Below are 20,301 nucleotides of genomic sequence, written 5' to 3' on the forward strand. Positions count from 1 at the left end.
TATTCATCCTTTCTGATGGAGGCATAATATTCCATGGTATATATGGATCATATCTTCTTTATCCATTAGCCTGTTGAAGAGCATCTTAGCTCTTCCCACAGTTTGGCTATTGTGGACATTGCTGCTATGAACATTGGGGTGCATGTAGCCCTTCTTTTTACTACATCTGTATCTTTGGGGTAAATGCCCAGTAGTGCAATTCCCGGGTCATAGGGTAGATCTATTTTTAATTTTTTGAGGAATCTCCACACTGTTTTCTGAAGTGGCTGTACTAACTTGCACTCCCACCAACGGTTTAAGAGGGTTAAGGGGGAAATTTTTAACAGTGAAGATGTGAGCTCTGATTTCTCTTTCATCACGGCAGAAACAGATTAGTATTTTGGATTTGGATGAGCATATCTGATGGTGCGAATTCTGATTATCACTGTAATCATCACTCCTATCACCCCCCGCCACCAATGCTATTACCACCACTCTCAAAGTTGGTGTGAGAAATAAATTTCTAGTCATCAGCGATTCTACTCATCAGTCTACTGAAATGACACATCCCCTAGACTACAGCGTGAATTGGTGGAACTGGAGGACTTCTGTCTGCTGGGTCCTCCTGCATCTCAATTCCTATCTACCCCCGACAGCACACACATCTTGTCAACTAAACATACTTATGATATTTAAATATACTGTATACTATTTAAATATAATGGTTGTTAATTCAACATATTTTTCAGTTTTGCTTGAATTAGTCAAGTCACAGTGGGACATCAGTTCAAAGATTAAGCTTTAGCTGCCTTCTGGTGGCTGCTATGGTTATTACAGTCTATTTAATTAGATTGACAGTGATGGTAAAATGAGTTTATAAAACCAAGTCATACAATCTGATAGTTGGAAAGAATCTTGGAATCAGTTAACAAATCTCCTGATCTGAAGAAGGAAGAAATTCACACTTAGTAAATTGACTAAAATTAATACAGTGTGGCTATGTGTTGAGTAGAAACTCAGGATTTATAGTTATTGTCCTTCCTTCCTTTGTTCCTTTGAAGGCACTTTGTTGGGCAGATGTGAATAAAGAACAGACCCAAAACCACAATGAGATACCACTTCACACCAGTCAGAATGGCTAAAATTAACCAGTCAGGAACAACAAATATTGGTGAGGATGTGCAGACAGGGGAGACCTTCTACACTGTTGGTGACAAGCAAACAGTATGGAAGTTCCCCAAGAAGTTAAAAATAGAGCTACCCTACGACCCAGCAATTGTACTACTAGGCATTTATCCCAAAGATACAAATGTAGTGATCTGAAGGGGTACCTGCACCACAATGTTTATAGAAGAAATTTCCACAATAGCTAAACTATGGGAAGAGCCGAGATGCTCATCAACAGGTGAATGGATAAAGAAGATGTGGTATATATACACAATGGAGTATTACTCAGCCATCAAAAAAGAATGAACTCTTACCATTTACATCGACATGGATGGAACTGGACGGTATTATGCTGAGTAAAATAAGTCAATCATAGGAAGATAATTATATCATTTCACTCATATGCAGAATTTAAAAAAATTCATAGGGGAAGAGAGGGAAAAAAGAATGGGAAGAAATCAGAGAGGGAGACAAACCATGAAAGACTCTTAATCATAGGAAACAAACTGAGGGTTGTTGTAGGGAAGGTGGGTGAGCGTATGGGGTAACTGGGTGATGGGCATTAAGGAGGGCACGTGATGTGAAGAGCACTGGGTGTTACATGCAACTGATGAATCACTAAACTCTACAACTGAAACTAATGATGTTCTATATGTAGGCTAAGTGAATTTAAATAAAAAAAAAAAAGATTAGACCCTACATTTAAACAGTGTATGGTTTAAAAAATGTGTAAACAAGTAAGTATGATATAAATCCTATGTTAGAAGTCTGGTGGGATGTAAGCAAGATCAATAGCCTCCTGGGATGCCAAGAAGCTTAGACAAATGAAATTTAAGTTAAATGTTGAAGATGAGAAGCTTCTCAGCTTCAGGGGGAGTGATACATTTTAATCAGAGAGATTAGTATCACTAAGGACACGGGCATAAAGTTGCAAGACTCCTCACCCTCCTTTTTTTTAAAGATTTTATTTATTTGTCAGAGAGAATGAGAGAGAGAGAGCGCGCACACAAGCAGGGAGAGGCAGAGGCAGAGAGAGAAGCAGGCTCCCCGCTGAGCAAGGACCCCAATGAGGGACTCGATCCCAGGATCTTGGGATCATGACCTGAGCCGATCATGACCAGCAGCTTAACCGACTGAGCCACCCAGGTGTCCCTCACCCTTCCTTTTTTTAAAGAAGTAGGTAAAAATTGAAGGAATGGGAAAGGGATTTCAGGTAAGAAGAAAGATACGGCTGGAGAAGAGGGAAAATTAATGGACATTTTGTGCTATAATAAGTCACTTGGACTTTATGGTTAAAGGGGAGCTGCCAATTGAGTGTTAGCAAAATATAACCATATGATTGGATCCACACTTTCATTCTGGTGGCAATGCTGGTTGGATGGAAGGTAGCCAGGAAGCAGAACTGAAGCAGGAAGTCAGGTGGATGTTATTATAACCCAGGAGGCAGATGATGATGGTGTGGATGAGGAACAGAAACAAATGCGCCTTGTCCATTGCTGTGTCCCAGGTGCTTCAAACACTGCCTGGCACTATTAAATCTTTGTAGAATGAATGAAATGACAGTGATGGTGTTATCTCAGATGAAACATTTTGTTACTTAGGGGGCAGCTGTGTACCCAGATAAAAGACCAGAGGAATATCTTATTGGTATACTATTTGAAAGATTGAGTTACTTTATTTTTAAAGTTTAAAATTAAATGTAGGAACAGCTGAGTAATGAAAAGCTCCGGCTAACTGAATTTTCTGGTTAAATGAGGATGAAGTGAAGTTGCTCAGAATGATACAATGTCCCTGTAATAAGAATAATATAACATGAATATTTAATGTGATCTCTTTGGGGTAAATAAGGAGAGCTCTCTCAAAAACTGCTTTTTGAAGGGTGTCTGGGTGGCTCAGTTGGTTAAGTGTCTGCCTTTGGCTCAGGTCATGAGCCCGGAGTCGTGGGATGGAGCCTCACCTCGGGGTCCTTGCTCAGTGGGGAGTTTGCTTCTTCCTCTCCACAGCTACTCACTCATGTTCTCTCTTGCTCAAATAAATACATAAAATATTTTTAAAAATTTCTTTTTGAGAAGTTGAGCATTTTACAAAGAACAGATCATTCCACTGAATAAAAAATGCCTAAAAACTTTTTTTTTTTTTAAGATTTTTATTTATTTATTTGACAGACAGAGATCACAAGTAGGCAGAGAGGCAGGCAGAGAGAGAGGAAGAAGCAGGCTCCCTGCTGAGCAGAGAGCCCGATGTGGGGCTCGATCCCAGGACCCTGAGGATCGTGACCTGAGCCGAAGGCAGAGGCTTTAACCCACTGAGCCACCCAGGTGCCCCAAAATTTCTTAAAGAAATACATTAAAAATACAAACTAATATTGTCACTATAATTAAGGGAACATAAAAAATAAAAAATAAAAATAAAAAAATATAAAATAGTAAAAAAAAAAAAAAGTCCCAACCAACCAACCAATGAACCAAATAAGAAATACAAGAAAATAAGAAATATAAATAAGAAAAAATAATTGTAATTCAAAAAGCTACAAAAGAAAAAAAGCAGAGAGTTGCAGAAACCCATGTAAGTTTGGTTTAAACCTACAAATCTTGAAGTTGGTTCTAGAGATAATTAAGAAAAAAAGCTTGTTAATGAAAAAAAATCAACTTTAAAAGGCAATGTTAGTTTTGCTTTTCTTTTTCAAGATTGCTTTGGATATTGGGAGTCTTCTGTGGGCCCATACAAATTTTAAGATTGGTCTAGCTCTGGAAAAATGCTGTTTGTATTTTTATAGGGATTGACTTAAATGTGTAGATTGCTTCGGGTAGTATGGACACTTTAACAATATTTGTTCTTCCAATACATAACCATGGAATGTCTTTTCATTCTTTGTGTCATCTTCAATTTCATCAGTGTTTTACAGTTTTCAGAGTACAGGTCTTTCACTTCTTTGGTTAGGTTTATTCCTAGGTATCTTACTATTTGGAATAGGATTAAAGACCTAAAGATGAGACCTGAAACCACAAAAGTCCCAGAAGAGAGCAGAGATGGTTACTTCTTTGATATCAGTCATAGCAATTTCTTTCTAGGTATGTCTCCTCAGGCAAGGGAAACAAAAGCAAAAGCAAACTCTTGGGACTACATAAAAATAAAAGTCTCTGCAGAGCGAAGGAAACAATCAACAAAACTAAAAGGCAATCTACAGAATGGGAGAAGATATTTGCCAATGACATATCCAATAAAAATGTTAGGATCCAAAATACATTGAGACCTTATAAAACACTGAAACGACAATCTAATTAAAAATGGGCAGAAGTGGCACCTGGGCAGCTCAGTGGGTTAAGCCTCTGCCTTCAGCTCAGGTTGTGGTCTTAGGGTCCTAGGATGGAGCCCTGCATCAGGCTCTCTGCTCAGCAGGGAGCCTGCTTCCCCCTCTCTCTCTGCCTGCCTCTCTGCCTATTTGTGATGTCTCTCTCTGTCAAATAAATAAATAAAAATATTTAAAAAATATTTAAAAATGGGCAGAAGACATGAACAGACATATATTATTGTAATTATTATATGTAATATATATTTTATATAGAAATTTATATATGTATATTATATATTATGTGTATATATGTATATGTATAGATATATATAAATGATATAATATATAAAAATTTATATATAAATATATAACAGTATATTATAATTAACATAATTATAAAATTAATATATATATATTTATATATGTCACATCTTTATATGAAATGGAATATCAGTCAACCATAAAAAAGAATGAAATCTTGCCATTGGCAATGACATGGATGGAGTTAGAGTAGAGAGAGTTAGAGAGGATAATGCTAAGCGAAAGAAGAGAAAAAGAAATACTATATTATTTCACTCATATGTGGAATTTAAGAAACAAAGTCAACAAGCCAAGGGGACAGAGAGAGAGAGACAGAAAGCAAGAAAGAAACTCTTAATGATAGAGAACAATCTTATGGTTACCAGAGGAGAGGGAGGTGCGGGCATGGGTGAAATAGGTGATGGGGATGAAGGAGGACAGTTGCTGTGATGAGCACAGGGGATGTATGGAAGTACATACATCTGGACACCTCAAATGTATGGACATACATACTATTATGTATACAAGTTGTATACAAATAGTATGTATGGAAGTACATACTATTCTGGACACCTCCAACTAATTAACACTGTATGTTAGCTAACCGGAATTAAAATAAAAACTTGAAAAATGATAACAGTAAACCTGAAATCAGCTCAGGATTGCTTATTGTTTAGAAGAGTGGGAACCTCACTTCCCGCCTCCCTCCTTGCTTCTTTGCTTTAGCCAACTGCTCATGGCTACTGAATAAAAATAAAAGAATCATTTTTAACCATATTTGACTCATGGGATGCAAGAGGACTGAAAACATACGAAGTGTGTCAAACACATTAACACAATCAAGTGCATCAAGCCAGAACTTTTCTCTTTATATCATATCAGCTTCAGTTTCTGCCTACAGACCAGGACTGGGAGAGAAATAGTTCTAGTTTATTTTTTAATATTTAAAAATGGTAAATTAATATACTCATTATGGAAAAATTTGGAAAATTAAGGAAAACATAAAATAGCAAAAAAAGAAAAGAAAAGAAAAAGTCCCAAACAACCAACCAACCAATGAACCAAACAAACCAACAAATACTTAATATTCCTAAGATCCTATTACTCAGAAGCCACCACTGTTAACATTTTAGCATATTTCTTTACAGGCTATTTCTAACATTGTTTTACAAAGTTAGAATTTCATTAAATAAAAAAGTTGTTTATTTTCCTGTTAATTTACCTTATAAATTTTCCTATGTCATTTAAAATTCTTTGTAAATAATTATTTTAATTGGCTTATGATATTCTATTTGGGATATATCATCATTTGCTAAATTATTTTGTTAATGTTTCTTCCATTTTTTTTTTTTTTTGCATCTTTGGGCATAAATATTTGTCCAAATTTAAACATTTTTTCTCAAGAAATAGATTAGTAACATGAAATTACTTAATATTCATTGTCAGAAGCCTTGGCTAAGCCAGATTTTCCTGAGATATTGTTGTCCAGGACATACCTGGCTGGTCCTGTCCAGTGATGGCAAATGTTAGGTGGTTGCCTCGGTAGTCACATGGGTGAAGTCCTGCTCATGGTAGGGCTTTCCATGACATGATAGGAACTCATTTTAAGTAGGTGGGTAGCCATCATGATAACCCAAGTATGTATCTGATGAGGAAATGGGGGAGACTTTTGAAGCCATGCTCACTGATGACCAATGGCTGAAGGCATCTTGTGTTCCTTGCTGAAATATGTATACTTTGAGTTTATTGCGATAAAATGGAATAAGTGGCATTAAGAATACATGTCTCGGCATGCCTAGGTGGCTCAGTGGGTTAATCCTCTGCCTTCGGCTCACGTCATGATCTCAGGGTCCTGGGATAAAGCCCCGCATCGGGCTCTCTGCTCAGCAGGGAGCCTGCTTTCCCCTCTCTCTCTGCCTGCCTCTCTGCCTACTTGTGATCTCTCTGTCAAATAAATAAATAAAATCTTTACAAAAAAAAAAAAAAAGAATACATGTCTTTGTGTTCATTTTGCCAACTGTCAAGTTTAAGGATAAATTTTGTTGGTAGGTAGGACATATATTAAAGAGAGGTATAGCTAAATTAGATTAGGGATATTTTTAGTATTTAATCAGAAAGGTAATATTCATTAGGCAGGGAAGTAAAGTCCACATTTTACAAACTTGGCAAATCTAATTTAGACAACAAACAAAACAAATGAAAACAAAAGCACGTGCTAATTGCATAAACCATTGAAAGTACTTACCTTACCCTGAAAAGCAACTTCATGGAAACAAAATTCACTAAAGGATATCTTACCCTGGCCTGGGAGATCATTAGGAAGTTTGTGGTTCATCCAGATGAACATGGGGTTGTTAGCCACTGGGGTAGTCTTATTTATATGGGTGTCATAGCTCAAGAGAACCCTGTACTGTGTCAGGGCATGAAAAAGAAGAAGGATGAGCAGAAAAAGACATTTTAGAACGACTTCTGATGAGACGATCTTGCCCAATGACACTTGAATTTCATAGTAACAATTTTCAGTGAAACAAAGTCATGTTTAGCAGCCAGGAGCTAGCTAGTTAGCAACCATTTATTAGTTCACAGCATGAAAGTAGAGTTAAGCTTCAGGTGGCTCAATTATTTTTGTTTCTTTACAATCATATGCTACTTTATGCTCAGACCAGTAACTCCTACTCAACATGGATTCCTTGGGTCTTTAGAGAACTAGTTCAAGTCTCTCATATTACAAAAAAGTTTAAATAGAGGCCAAAAGAAATTAAATAGTTAGCTCCAAGTCACAAGATAAATGAAGTACCAATGTTTTTCACAATATTAAGTTGCTACTGAAAATAGTATCTTGAGAAAATGCACTACAGCTAAAATCCATTCATTATCCATTTTGGCAAATCAAGAGGCTCTGAAATAATTCACATTTAAATTTGTCAATTACATAATTTTCAAATATCTTCTATCCTTTTGCTCTAATGTGCTATCTTATATGTGATACTAAGTAGGTTTCTGAGATAAAAGTTTTCTTTTTCAGCAATCTGCTGATGGGATGTATTAGCACATCCTTTTATTGCTGCTGCATATAATGACCATTGTTCTAAATTCAACACCATTCCCTCAAAACTTCCTGGATAGAAGTTTTCCATCTTTAGAAATACACTTTTAACTTGTGAGCATGATCTGTAATTGCATATAATAAGTGTAGTAAATATCCTAATATTAGAGGGCAGTACATTGATCTCTATTGAGACTTCCTCTGGATACAGAATAACTTATTTATATCCCTGTGTTTTGAGAATGAATACCTGGTTTCCCTATATATACATATAATACAGCAGTTGATGGCATTAAATTATCAAAAACTTCAACTAAATTTGCCTTCATTGAAAAATTCAGCTAGATTTTCCTTCAGACAGAATGAGTGCACAGAACATTTTTCATACTGAAGAGCAGTTATGAGGCTGATGTGGGATCTTTCTACATGCATTTGCTTCTCTCCAAGAGCATCATCCCAGACATAAATAACTCAAAGAAGAGCATAGTTCTCTTTATAGTTACTATAATAACAGGAGCATTGATGAGACTTTATTTTAAGGTATTCCCATGAAGTATATGTGAAATAGAGCATCAAATTCAAGGTTTTTATAGTAACTGAAAACTACGGAGTACTTTTCTGAAATGTTGCCCCCAAATTTCTGGTTTAACTTTCTCAATCTAGACATCTTCCCTCTAGCTTTCCATTACAGATAATTTTTAAGAAAGTGGGCCGGGGCGCCTGGGTGGCTCAGTGGGTTAAGCCACTGCCTTCGGCTCAGGTCATGATCTCAGGGTCCTGGGATTGAGCCCCACATCGGGCTCTCTGCTCAGCAGGGAGCCTGCTACCCCTCTCTCTCTGCCTGCCTCTCTGCCTACTGTATCTCTGTCTGTCAAATAAATAAATAAAATCTTAAAAAAAAAAATAAAGTGGGTCAATATATGCACTAAATATATGACTTAAAGATGTGATAATGATGACATCAGAAAATCACATGAAAAAATGAATAATTTTTTTCTCTTAGATTCCTAGTTATGTCAGGACATGATGTCTTAAAAAAAACTTTCTACTGACCATTTGGTTGGCAGAACAGGGGCTTTCATACTTTGTGATGGGCACAACTTTGGGTGACATAAAGACAGGTGTTTTATTTTTAAATTAAAAGCTGATTAGTCATCAACTATATGGCATATAAGAAGCCAAGCACTGGAGGCATACAGAAGTAAGACCCATTCCCTTTCTTTAAAGAACCTATATGTAGGTGAGGAGAAAAGAGATAATGTGAATAAGAGCATGACATCATAGGACTGTTTATATGTGTCAGAAAAATGCAGAATTAATGATTTTCATGAGCTCAGATGGAGAGAATAGAGAATGTTTCTTTGAAATTTTTATCTGTGGAAATGAATAAACAATTCTTAGGAGAGCACAGTCATCCTCTCTTTGGTATCCCATCAATAGTTTGGTCTTTATACCAATGTATTCTGGGTGGGTATTTTATATAGTCAATAGAGTGTAGACATTCTAAAAAAGGTATGGGTCAAAATGTTTAAAGGATACAGTCCTAAGTAGGTCATAATTGTGACTGAAATAAATAACTTGCAGATTTTAAACACAACTTCTCTGATTCCTTTGCTATAACTCGCCTTGTAGTTATCCTTCTTCATCTAGTCCCTTCACCCCAATTTCCTGAAAAGAAGTTAGACATACTTTGTTGGTTTCCACAGAAGTATACAGAAGCACCATAGTGTTGTCAATATCCCCACAGTCGTCCAAAGTCACAGGACCTGCATGCCCTAGGGCAAAATCAGAAAAAGCTGGGGTTATTCTTTGACTTTTTGACTGAAAAATGAGTTAGATCCTTACACAGTGTATAAAATAGGTTCAGACTGCTCTATTTTACTGAAAAACTATGTTAGTGAGCTAATCAGAAGGAGCATTCATTGGCTCTTGGTCCTGAGATATCTGATGATATTTTTAAGAGACATGCTATTTAGTATTTAGTTAGAAGAGAACATTTTTGCATTGCAGTTAGGATGAAAATATAATCAGCCAAGTAAATCTACTTATTAGTGAAAAGTTTTTGCTAAGAATATTTACTGAACCAGTAAAAATTCTCCATTTACCATGTGATTTCTAGGATTATTAGAATCAAATTATTAGAATTCAAATATCTAGGTTTCAACAAAAGTATCACAAGGCAAAGAAACACGAAAGTGTTGCCCAATCAAAAGAAAAAGGAACAAACCAAGAGAAACTATCCCTGAAAAAGACCTGACGGTGGATCTAATGGACAAAGGCTTTAAAACTGTCTTAAAGATGCTCAAAGAACTAAAAGAGGATGTACATAAAGTCAGGAAAATGATGTATGAACAAAAGGGAAATATTAATAAAGAGAAGGAAAACCTAAAAAGGAAACCCAGAGGAAATTCTAGAACTGAAAAATACAACAGCTGAAATGAAAAACTCACTAGGGAGATTCAAAGGCAGATCTGAGCATGTAGAAGAAAGACTCAGTGAACTTAAAGATAGGACAATGGAAATTATCAAATCTGAGGAAGAGAAAAAAAAGTGAAGTGAACACACCATATGCACTGTGGAAGTCGAAGAAGAAGAAGAAGAAGAAGAAAAAGAAGAAGAAGAAGAAAGGGAGAAAGGAGTAAATAGAATATCTCAAGAAATAGTGGCCAAAAATTCTCAAATTTGATAAAACAAACACTTTCATCCAAGCATTCTTTATCAAATGAATCTGTCAAAAATGAGGGGGAAAGTAAGACATTCTGAGATAAGCAAAAGCTGAGTTTGTAACCACCAGAACCTGCCCTGGGAGAAATGTTAAAGGTTGTCCTATAGGTTGAAGTGAAAGAACACTGGACAATAACTTGAAGCCAAACAAGAAAATAAAGATCTCAGTATAGGCAGATACAGGGGCTGTTATAACATCTAGCATTAATACAACAATAGCCTTTAATTCCACTTTTTGCTTTCTATATGATTTAAGAGATGAATATGTTTTTAAAAACTACCACTACTGTAACTTTGGTTTATAACTCTACTTTTTTGATATAATTTAAGAGACTAGTGTTTAAATCATCATAAGTTTATATTTTTGGACACACACATATCAAGATGTAATTTTGCATCAATTTGCATCAACGTCAGAAGGAGGTGGGTATGGAAGTATTAAAGGAGTAGAGGTTTTGGATATTATTGAAGTTAAACTGGTATAAAGTCAAATTACAATGTAATAACCTTAGGGTGTTAACTATAATACCCACAGGAACTACAAAGAAAATGGTTGAAGAGTATAAACAACACAGTAAGACAGGAATTCAAACATTCCACTACAAAATAAATCAACTATACACAAATGAAGACAATAATGCAGAAAATCAGAGACAAAAAAGCTCTAAGACAACAGACAACAAAGAGCAAAATGATAAAAGTAAATCTCCACTATCAGTAATTACTTTAAATATAAAATAGATTAAATTCTCCAATCAAGGATAGAGACTAGGCAATATCTTAAAAAAATAATTCTATATAATATCTATAAGAGATGCATTTTAGATTCAAAATCACAAATAGGATGAAAGAGAAGGGATGCAAAAGGATATTCTATGCAAATAGTAACTGAAAGAGAGTGACAGAAACAGTAATATATTCACATGCTAATATCAGACAAACTAGACTTTGTACCAAAAACAAAACAAAACAAAACAAAACAAAACCTACAAAGTATTTCTGCAGACAATTGGAGAAGATAAAAATAAATGGAAACCTCCATGTTTCCATTTTGTTCCATATTGTTGGAAGACAATATCATTAAGAAATCTGTATTACCCAAAGTAGTCTACAGATTTAATACAATCCCTGTCAAATAATGATTTTTTTCTTTTCTTTAGGAAAAGCCATCTTAAAATTCATATGGAATCTCAAAAGACCCTAAACAGTCAAGACAATCTTGAAAAAGAAGAACAAAGCTGAAGGACTCACTTCTTAATTTCAGGACTTGCTACAAATCTACAGTAATCAAAACAGTATGGTACTGGCATAAAGTCAGATGTATATACAAATGGAATAGAATACGATGTCCAGAAATCAACCCTTACATATACGGTCAGGTGATTTTCGCTAAGAGTGACAAGACCATTCACTGGGAGAAAAGAGAATCTTTAACAAATGGTGCTGGAAAAATTGGATATCCATATAGCTCAAAATGCATCCATGACCTAATTGTAAACCTACAAGTATAAAACTCTTAGAAGAAAACACAGAACAAAAGCTTTTTGACACTGGATTTGGCACTGATTTCTTGGATATGATACTAAAGGCACAAGCAACCAATGAAAATATAGCCAAATTGGACTTTGTGAAGATGTAAAAACTTTGTGCATGAAGACATTATCAACAGGGTAAAAAGGCAACTCACAAAATAGAAGAAAATATTTGCAAATCATATATCTGATTAGCTATTCATACCCAGACAAAAGCCAAACAAGTCAACAAGTCAAAAAGGGGCAAAGTCTTGAAGAGAGGTTTTCTAAAGAACATACACAAATGGACTATAAGCACATGAACAGGTGCTTGATATCACTATTCAATAGTAATTAGGGAAAGGCAAATTAAAATTACAGTAAGCAAACTTCAAACTCAGGAACACATGTTGGGAACTTTGGGGTAATATTGTTATGAGAGGTTTTGGTAGTTTGAGGGTAATACAGGGTCCCAGATCCCTAAAGGATAGAAAAGAGATATGGGAGGACCAAAATCAAACTGCAGAGATTTCTCTACTTGCTAGTCTCCAAGCAGAGTCAGGACATCACTGTCCAAGATGACTTGTGATGAGTTTGTTCATAAGTACAAAGTCCAGGCCATATGCTCTTTCTTTAGTACTGAAAGGTTCTGAGATCCTGAAGCATAAACTGGGGTCCAGATATCAATAACAGCAACCCCCAAATGTTTGCAGTGGTGTTTGTGTCCGAGTAAACTCAAAGATTTAGCTGTCAATCTATCTATGGCCAACCCTCCTCTTTGCTTCCCAAAGTCCATCCATAAAGCCTGAATTTCTTCAGCTTTCTGCAGAAAGTGTTAAGTTTTGTTGCTGTTCTTGTCTGCTCTTAGGAAACCAGTACCTTCAAAAGTGAGGTTCCTGAAAGCCTGAGCAAATTTGGGGGTGGTAATAGCTTCTCCATTTTCAAGATATGTCTTCAGCACGTGTCCAAATAGCAAGATTCCATTCAAGTAGGCAAGAGCAAAGTTATTTTTTGCCTGAATGGGAAAGAAAAATGTTAAAATGAGTTCCCAAAAAGAGATTCTGGTCTTGAGCCTGGAGTAAAACATTCTTGGGGTCAGCAGAGTAACTGGAAAGGTAAAGGGATATTAGGAGAATGGTAGGGATGACATTAAAGAAGTCTTTTGGAAACTATGTCCTTGAGCCAGGGCTCTTTTATTAGCCCTGTGTCAAAATTCTGCCTTTCCTTGGCAATCAATAAAACTGGAACACTGTCTTTAGGGAAGTAACTAAAAGAAATTGTATTTTCTTCCCATGATCCTGAAATCTTTCATTTTAATGAGGAAGAACAGCATGAAGCACTGTCATAATTCTTGTGAGATTTTATATAGAAGAAATGTTTGCTCGTAGTGTAATGTTCTCACAAAAAGTAAAAGAGAACAACAGTAAAAACAACTTTTGCCCTTCAGCACCCTGAATGGGGCAGGAAGGGAGTTGACTGGATAATATCATTGAATTTGCTTTGAAGACAGTTCTCAACAGTTGCATGGTGGTTATCATAGAGTTGGGCTGGAGATTAAAAGTCTTATGCCCCTGAGACCAAGTGAATTCTGTCAGCTTGGGCATTTTAGACTGCCCACCTGTGAAGAATCACACTTTTGCCAGAGCCTAGCAGCTGGGCAAGTGATATTGGACTATTACACTCAGAAGTATATTTGTTAGAAATATAAAAAGAAAAAAAAGAAAACGTCTCTCATTGGTTTCAATGTCTTTTGCTGAAATCATCTTTTCATGAAACCAAAAGAATCCAGTTAAGATCCAACCCCAGAGGTGGTTTCAGCTCCTAATTTTGGCAGGGCTGTAAAACAGAGGGTTTAGAACTGCTAGTCCAGGAAAAAACTGTGAGACTCCCCATGGTACCCAACTTCCTCTATAGCTCTTTGGGCCTGGCCTGTGGCTTGCCATCTCAAGGTTGTTGATGGTCCTCAGTATCTTTTTCTCTTCCTTTCTCTTCCCAGTCCAAACCTGCTCTCAACTGACACTGAGGGCAGAATATATCTGCAGTGACTGACACGGCCCAAGTCGGTATTAGGGTCAGGGGCTCCTGTATTATAATAAGGTGGCCAGGATTTAAAGTCCAGTTAGAGGTTCTTTTTTCTAGGATAAATGCTACACCAGATGAGATGCTAGACTCTGCTGGACAGATTCACACAATGGTCAGCTTAATTATAATAGGGGACAATGTCTCAACCTAGGAATACCTACCTCTAAAGGTATAACTTTGACATTCCTGACAGCAGAAAGTTGCGTTAGGGTGTAAAGAATGTCCTTTTTTTTTTTTTTTTTAAACACTGTTTAGTTTCTACCCTCCTTCAATTAGCAGGATTTCTTCCTGTCTTCCCACAGTGTCACTTCCATTCTGATGTAACAATTGTTATAATTGTTGTGTTGGTCCAGAGCCCAGCACAGTGACCTATGGTAAGAGCTTTAATATCAGTAATCTTGCACATAGTTGATCTCAGTTAAAATTTGTTGAGTGAATGGGAGTTAAAAAAAAAAAAATTGCTACTTTAGAATTTGGGTCTTACATAGGAGAATAATATCTTACCCTTGACAAAGAAAAGAGTAGTACTCATGAAACCTACCTGTGATAAACCCCTGGAGAAAGAGCTAATGGAGGTGAAATTCCCAGGAGGCAATGTCAGGACAAGGACATTCTTCATATAGTCGGGGGCTGTGACATTTTCCGTGAAGTAATGGTTACTGTAATAAAAAACAAGTTCCTCATGAAAACTAGGTTCCTCCAAAAATCATACAGAGCTTCTACAACTCCCACAAACTCTAGCATCAGCCTTGAAATAGTTGAAAACATTTTTTTTTTTTTTCTGGTATCCTGGACAACTGTCTACCTCCCCAGATAGGGTTACTGATGTATGATGTGCTAGGCTGGGTCAGAGGGCTGTGCTTGCTTCACACCCACAAGTGGGAAGGAAGATCAGAACACAGAGACTTCTTTGAGGGAGGTTTTTTGGGCTCTGGACATGTGAGCTAGTGCTTGCTTTCAAGGCTTACTGACTTTTAGTTTATATGTGGAAACTTTCTTTTATGTGCTCATAATACTTTAGATATACTGGGATAGGATACAGAGAAATTTTATGAATTAAATTTATGGTGAAACATGAGCATGAAAAGACTAAACATTTTCTCTAATGCTGTAAGCTCTTTGACGTTAGAGTATTGGTTGTGTATCCCCAATCCTAGGCAATAGTTGGCCCACCGTGGACTGTCAATACGGTCTAAGATTGTGCTGTAATTCTAAACTTCCAAATCATTTGAGTGTTTTAATATGCAAGAATCTGACATGTTTGAACTTATGTAATAGGATAACCATCATTTACTATGCAAACAATAGGTGAACACATCTATGCTCTGGGGACGAGGTTGAGTATTTTGCTCATATTATCACATCTAATCCTAAAAGCCCTCCTATGAAGCGGGCCTCTTTATTCTCGTTTTACAAGAGAAGTTTTAATCTCAAGATTCTAAATAATACCCAAGAGTCAAATGAACTCCAGATAGACAGTTAAAAAAAAATTGTTTAACTGAGGTGTGATTTTGGGAAACCCAAGAAATAAATTAATCAACTGTCCAGAAAAAAAAAAAAAAGAGTCAAATGAACTGAAGTGTGAGAATTAGAATTTGAAACCCAGTTAATGTCAACTTTCAAATGAATCTTCCCCAAACATAGCCAGGTGACCTTCGAGAACAGTGACAAAGGGATGCCAACACTTTGTCAGCTGGTTGAGGATTTGCTAAAGGTAAGATTATACCAACCTGGCTACACCAAGGACTCCTTCCAGAGGGCAAAGCAACTACTGAAAGAAGCTGTCAATGTGACTGTAGGAATGAAATATCAATAACTTTGCCCTCTTTCCTGTATTTTGCAGCTACAGTTGATTGATTAGATTATCTTCATGAAAACTAGTAATCAAATAGGCCTGCAGTTCCTATGCTTCATTCCTCTGTATGTACTGAGACAAGTACATACAGTGTGCGGGAGATGACTAGGCAAATAAGGGAGATATCAGTGCAGTAACAGTGTCCAGTCTGAGTACAGACAGGTAATGATTAATGATGTGGTCAGATAAGTGAGGTCATACGATCTAATTAATGGGGCAAGGGGCACAGGTGCATCAGAGACACCTTCTATAAACTTACTCTGACTCAGACACTAACTACCTTGGCATGGTTTGTGGGCTCTCCAACCATATTAGAAGATGAGTGGTAAAATATAACACTGTTAATTATACTCAAATTTAAAAAATAAAAATTGAAATATAAGGAAAGGAAGAATGAAAGAAAGAGAAAAAATGAAGGAAGGAATGAACAAACGAAAAAAGGAAGGGGTTTGTATTCTCCAGAACTTTCTCTCCTTAGTTCCAGAGAATTACAGAGGATAAAATCACCACTGTGGCTGTACCACAGAGGGCAAAAAAGCAAATTCATTTTTTTTTTTGAAGATTTTATTTAACAGAGAGATAGAGAGAGAGTATACAAATAGACAAAGTGGCAGGCAGAGGGAGAAGGAGAAGCAGGCTCCAGGCTGAGCAGGGAGACTGATGTGGGGCTCGATCCCAGAACCCCAGGATCATGACCTGAACCGAAGGCAGATGCTTAACCAATTGAGCCACCCAGGTGCCCCAACAGCAAACTCATTTAACTAGAACTTTCTTCTTACCAAAGGTGGCAAAGGAAAAATCATCTAGGATCAAAGGTCATTAGCAATAGAAGGCAGAGATATGGTCCACATTCTCAAAAATAATGCTACTGGGTTATTAGTTGATTTATCACTGCCTGGAAAAATACCTTACAATCAGGCTGGAGACCGGGGTCTGTGTAGATGAATGGACATGTGGGTTTAATGGGTCATTACACTTCTGTTTTACACATGATAGTGATGTCAAAGGTACAGATGCCTGCTAAGGCTACAGTTAATTAAATCAAAATGACGGCGTGTTGAAAGAATAAAACACTGATTAAAATATTATCATACTGAACCCCATGCGAGTCTGTGAGAAACAAGAGAAAAGAGAATGCATCTTCTGGAAATCCTGGGAGTCTTTCTGAAAAGAGAAGAGTTCTTTCCCATATTGTACCTACTTGAACAGATCCACTAGAATAATGACAATGTCTTCAGCCACTGCCCGGTCCCCCTTGAGGTTGCCGATGATGTCTGGTGAACCACACATAACAATCACTGGAGGAGAGAGAAAAAGACAGGGAGGGAAATACACACGGTCTATATACAAACAGGTGGGAACCAGTTACCTGAATCTGAACCCAGTATGTCCATGCTACATTTATGTTTTAAGATTAATATCAATTCTTCAATTACTGTCTTCTGATTTTTGTTTTGTTTTGTTTACAGGTGTAGAGTCAGAGTAGAGCTGTAAAGGATCTTAAAGAGAATCCTCTGGTCCATTCCCTTAATTTTATTGATTTAAGGAGACTGGAAGCCAAGATGTCAGAGGGTTAAAAATGAGTCGATGGCAGAGCTCTAATTGTCAAGTTTATGAATCTGGTTCAGTGTTTATTCCATTTTACCAGGTTGGACTAGTTATAAAAACTATTTCATTGATAAGTGAAGTGCACCTCAGCAACTGTGAAAAAGATAAAGTTGAGTGAATGAGAGAATTTACGTAGGACTCCTAAGCAACTTTCTTTGGGCTTTGTTTATAGCTGTTGCTGCTGCTGCTACTGCTTCTTTTTCTTCTTTTTTAGAGATTTTATTTATTTATTTATTTGACAGAGAGAGAGAGAGACAGTGAGAGAGGGGACACAAGCAGGGGGAGATGGAGAGGGAGAAGCAGGCTTCCAACTGAGCAGGAAGCCCGACATGGGGCTCAATCCCAGCACTCTGGGATCATGATCTGAGCCGAAGGCAGATGCTTAATTGACTGAGCCACCCAGGCACCCCTGTTTATAGCTTCTTAACTCAGAACTCAGTCTTAGGGATTCAGTGTTAGAGTCCAATCTGATTCTGTGAGCTTTACCACTCTTTGCCACCAGATTTCCTGAATGTGTGACTATGAGAAAGAGGAGTTGGGGGACACTTCACTGGATCTTTTAATTTTTTTAAATTTTTTAAAGATTTTATTTATTTATTTATCTGAGAGAGAGAGTGAGTTTTACCACTCTTTGCCACAGATTTCCCAAATGTGTGACTATGAGAAAGAGGAACTGGGGGACACTTAACTGGATCTTTTTATTTTTTTTTTAATTTTAAAAAGACTTTATTTATTTATTTGAGAGAGAGAGAGTGAGAGAGAGCATGGGAGGGGAGAAGGTCAGAGGGAGAAGCAGATTCCCCACAGAGCTGGGAGCTGGATGAGGGACTTGATCCTGGGACTCTGGGATCATGACCTGAGCTGAAGGCTGTGGTTTAACCAACTGAGCCACCCATGTGCCCACTGGATCTTTTTATATACTATGTTGTCCAGTTGAATTGTAAACACTTTAGGGACATGAATACTTCTTTTAAGGGGCATTTATGCTTCGTTTCCCCCCACATCTTGGCAATGTTTTGTACATGGAATTTTCTTTTTTGTTGTTGCTACTGTTGCTATATGTGGAAGATTCTCAATATGGCAAAAGCTTAATAATGACAGCAGATGATGATTGGAGTCCTACTAGGAATTCCTGCCAAGCAAGCACCTTCCTTTGTAGGAAAGGTCCGCAATTGATTCCTTTGCTCCTGATATATTCTTATTTGTAAAGATAATTCTTGGAAAGTGAAACAAAGTAAGGATGATTTTATCCCACATTTGACCTGTAACTGGGAGATGCCTGGGCCCGTAAGTACAGGGACAGAGGAAAGTGAGATGATCTGCTAACCTTATAATTTCAATTGAGGCCAGATATCAATAAACATCTCCTCTTGGTCATCATGGGACCAGGGTTCAGAATATGTGAGGATTAGTCACAAATCCCATAACAGATGGCACTGAGGTCAACTTAAAAAGCAGTTTATCGATGGTGGGTCATGATGTCATTTTGGCTTATAAAGGCTAGGCTTTCATTATTACTTTCACATTATATTTAATTACCTTCCTCCTTTCTCTCATAGGATAAGGTTTTAATCAACAGGAAGAACAGTATGGTGGAGTTGCAGGCAACTCGAGATCTCCTCAAGTGAACAAAATGTATGGAGGTAATGACGGCAGCATTATTATCTACAGTGGTAAATCTGTCAAAACCACTCAAAAAACTTCAGTAGTTGTGAGGAAGAAGTTGGCAAAAAATTATTTCCATGTCTCCTTACCATTGCTTTTCCGGTTCTGGTTTGTTAAGATATCCTGAAACTGATCATTTCCCCTCAGAATTTCCTTGAAGCTGAGTTCTTGAGAAAAATAGGACACTCCAGCCTCCAGAGCATTGAGGTACCTACGCAGATAAAAGACAAACTCTAAGAAACCAGCTTAGTTTCTTCATGGCCTCCAATGTTGTTTGCTCATGGTTTACAGATCTCTCCTGGAACTTGTTCATCTAAAATTCATTCACTATCAACACAACAGATGATATACAATATGGTATCAATGGTCTGGATTGCAGACATGTAGTTTAGTAAAAGTATAGGAGAAGTTTTAGGGACTCTTCATGTATCTATACAAATGGTAGATATTTGGCAGGTCCCTTATAATGGCTTCCTGCTATGTGCAGGAGGAAGGCCGCTCTGCTCTATAAACCCCATTATCACAGACAAGTTGAAACCCATTGAGTCTATAGTATGAAAATTCAGAGTTGATAGAAATCTTTTATCCTCCCAGGGAAATGGACTTTCCTGGTTCTAAGTTCACCCCAAAGTTTCTAGGACAAGGCCTTAGGGTTGGTTCTTGCCATTCCCTAGATGTGTGTTCCCAGTGGTACCCTTAGTCTTTTGCATTCTTGGGTGGAGAGAGTGCGGAGCTAAGCAGCAGCCTGGTGGTGCTATGGTAATCCAACCAGAAGATTCTTTCTGCCACCTCTGCTGGAGCTGTGTGAATCTAGTAATTTTATTTTAGCCATGGTGTGCAATGTCCCGTTCTCCTTCTGCCCCACTCGGTCCTCTGAGAAACTATGTGAAAATTATTTCTAACCAGTGGTAAGTATTGGCAGATGCATATTCTCTGGTATTGTATCTTGGACCATAATGTGAAAGCAGTAGCCACTGGTTTTCATGGTCCTTATGTGCAAAATGGAGGTCATAATACTTGTTCTCTTTTCTCTAGAGGATTTACTGTAGGGAGTCCACAAACGTAATGTGAA

The 20,301-nt window shown here is 37.2% G+C and overlaps 1 protein-coding gene across 2 annotated transcripts in view; it reads right to left on the reverse strand.

Moving 5' to 3' along the window:
- Positions 1 to 20,301, reverse strand: part of GUCY2C (guanylate cyclase 2C) — a 130,871-nt gene that overhangs the window by 37,309 nt on the left and 73,261 nt on the right. For both annotated transcript variants that reach the window (XM_032347404.1, XM_032347403.1), the window contains exons 8-13: positions 19,319 to 19,440; positions 17,158 to 17,254; positions 14,643 to 14,760; positions 12,899 to 13,034; positions 9,474 to 9,559; positions 7,037 to 7,148 (exon numbers count right to left, since the gene is read on the reverse strand). In XM_032347404.1, coding sequence (XP_032203295.1) covers positions 7,037 to 7,148; positions 9,474 to 9,559; positions 12,899 to 13,034; positions 14,643 to 14,760; positions 17,158 to 17,254; positions 19,319 to 19,440 — 671 coding nt within the window. The remainder of the gene's footprint in view (positions 1 to 7,036; positions 7,149 to 9,473; positions 9,560 to 12,898; positions 13,035 to 14,642; positions 14,761 to 17,157; positions 17,255 to 19,318; positions 19,441 to 20,301) is intronic.

Source organism: Mustela erminea, chromosome 6 (genome assembly GCF_009829155.1).
Source record: "Mustela erminea isolate mMusErm1 chromosome 6, mMusErm1.Pri, whole genome shotgun sequence".
Taxonomy (NCBI): domain Eukaryota; kingdom Metazoa; phylum Chordata; class Mammalia; order Carnivora; family Mustelidae; genus Mustela; species Mustela erminea.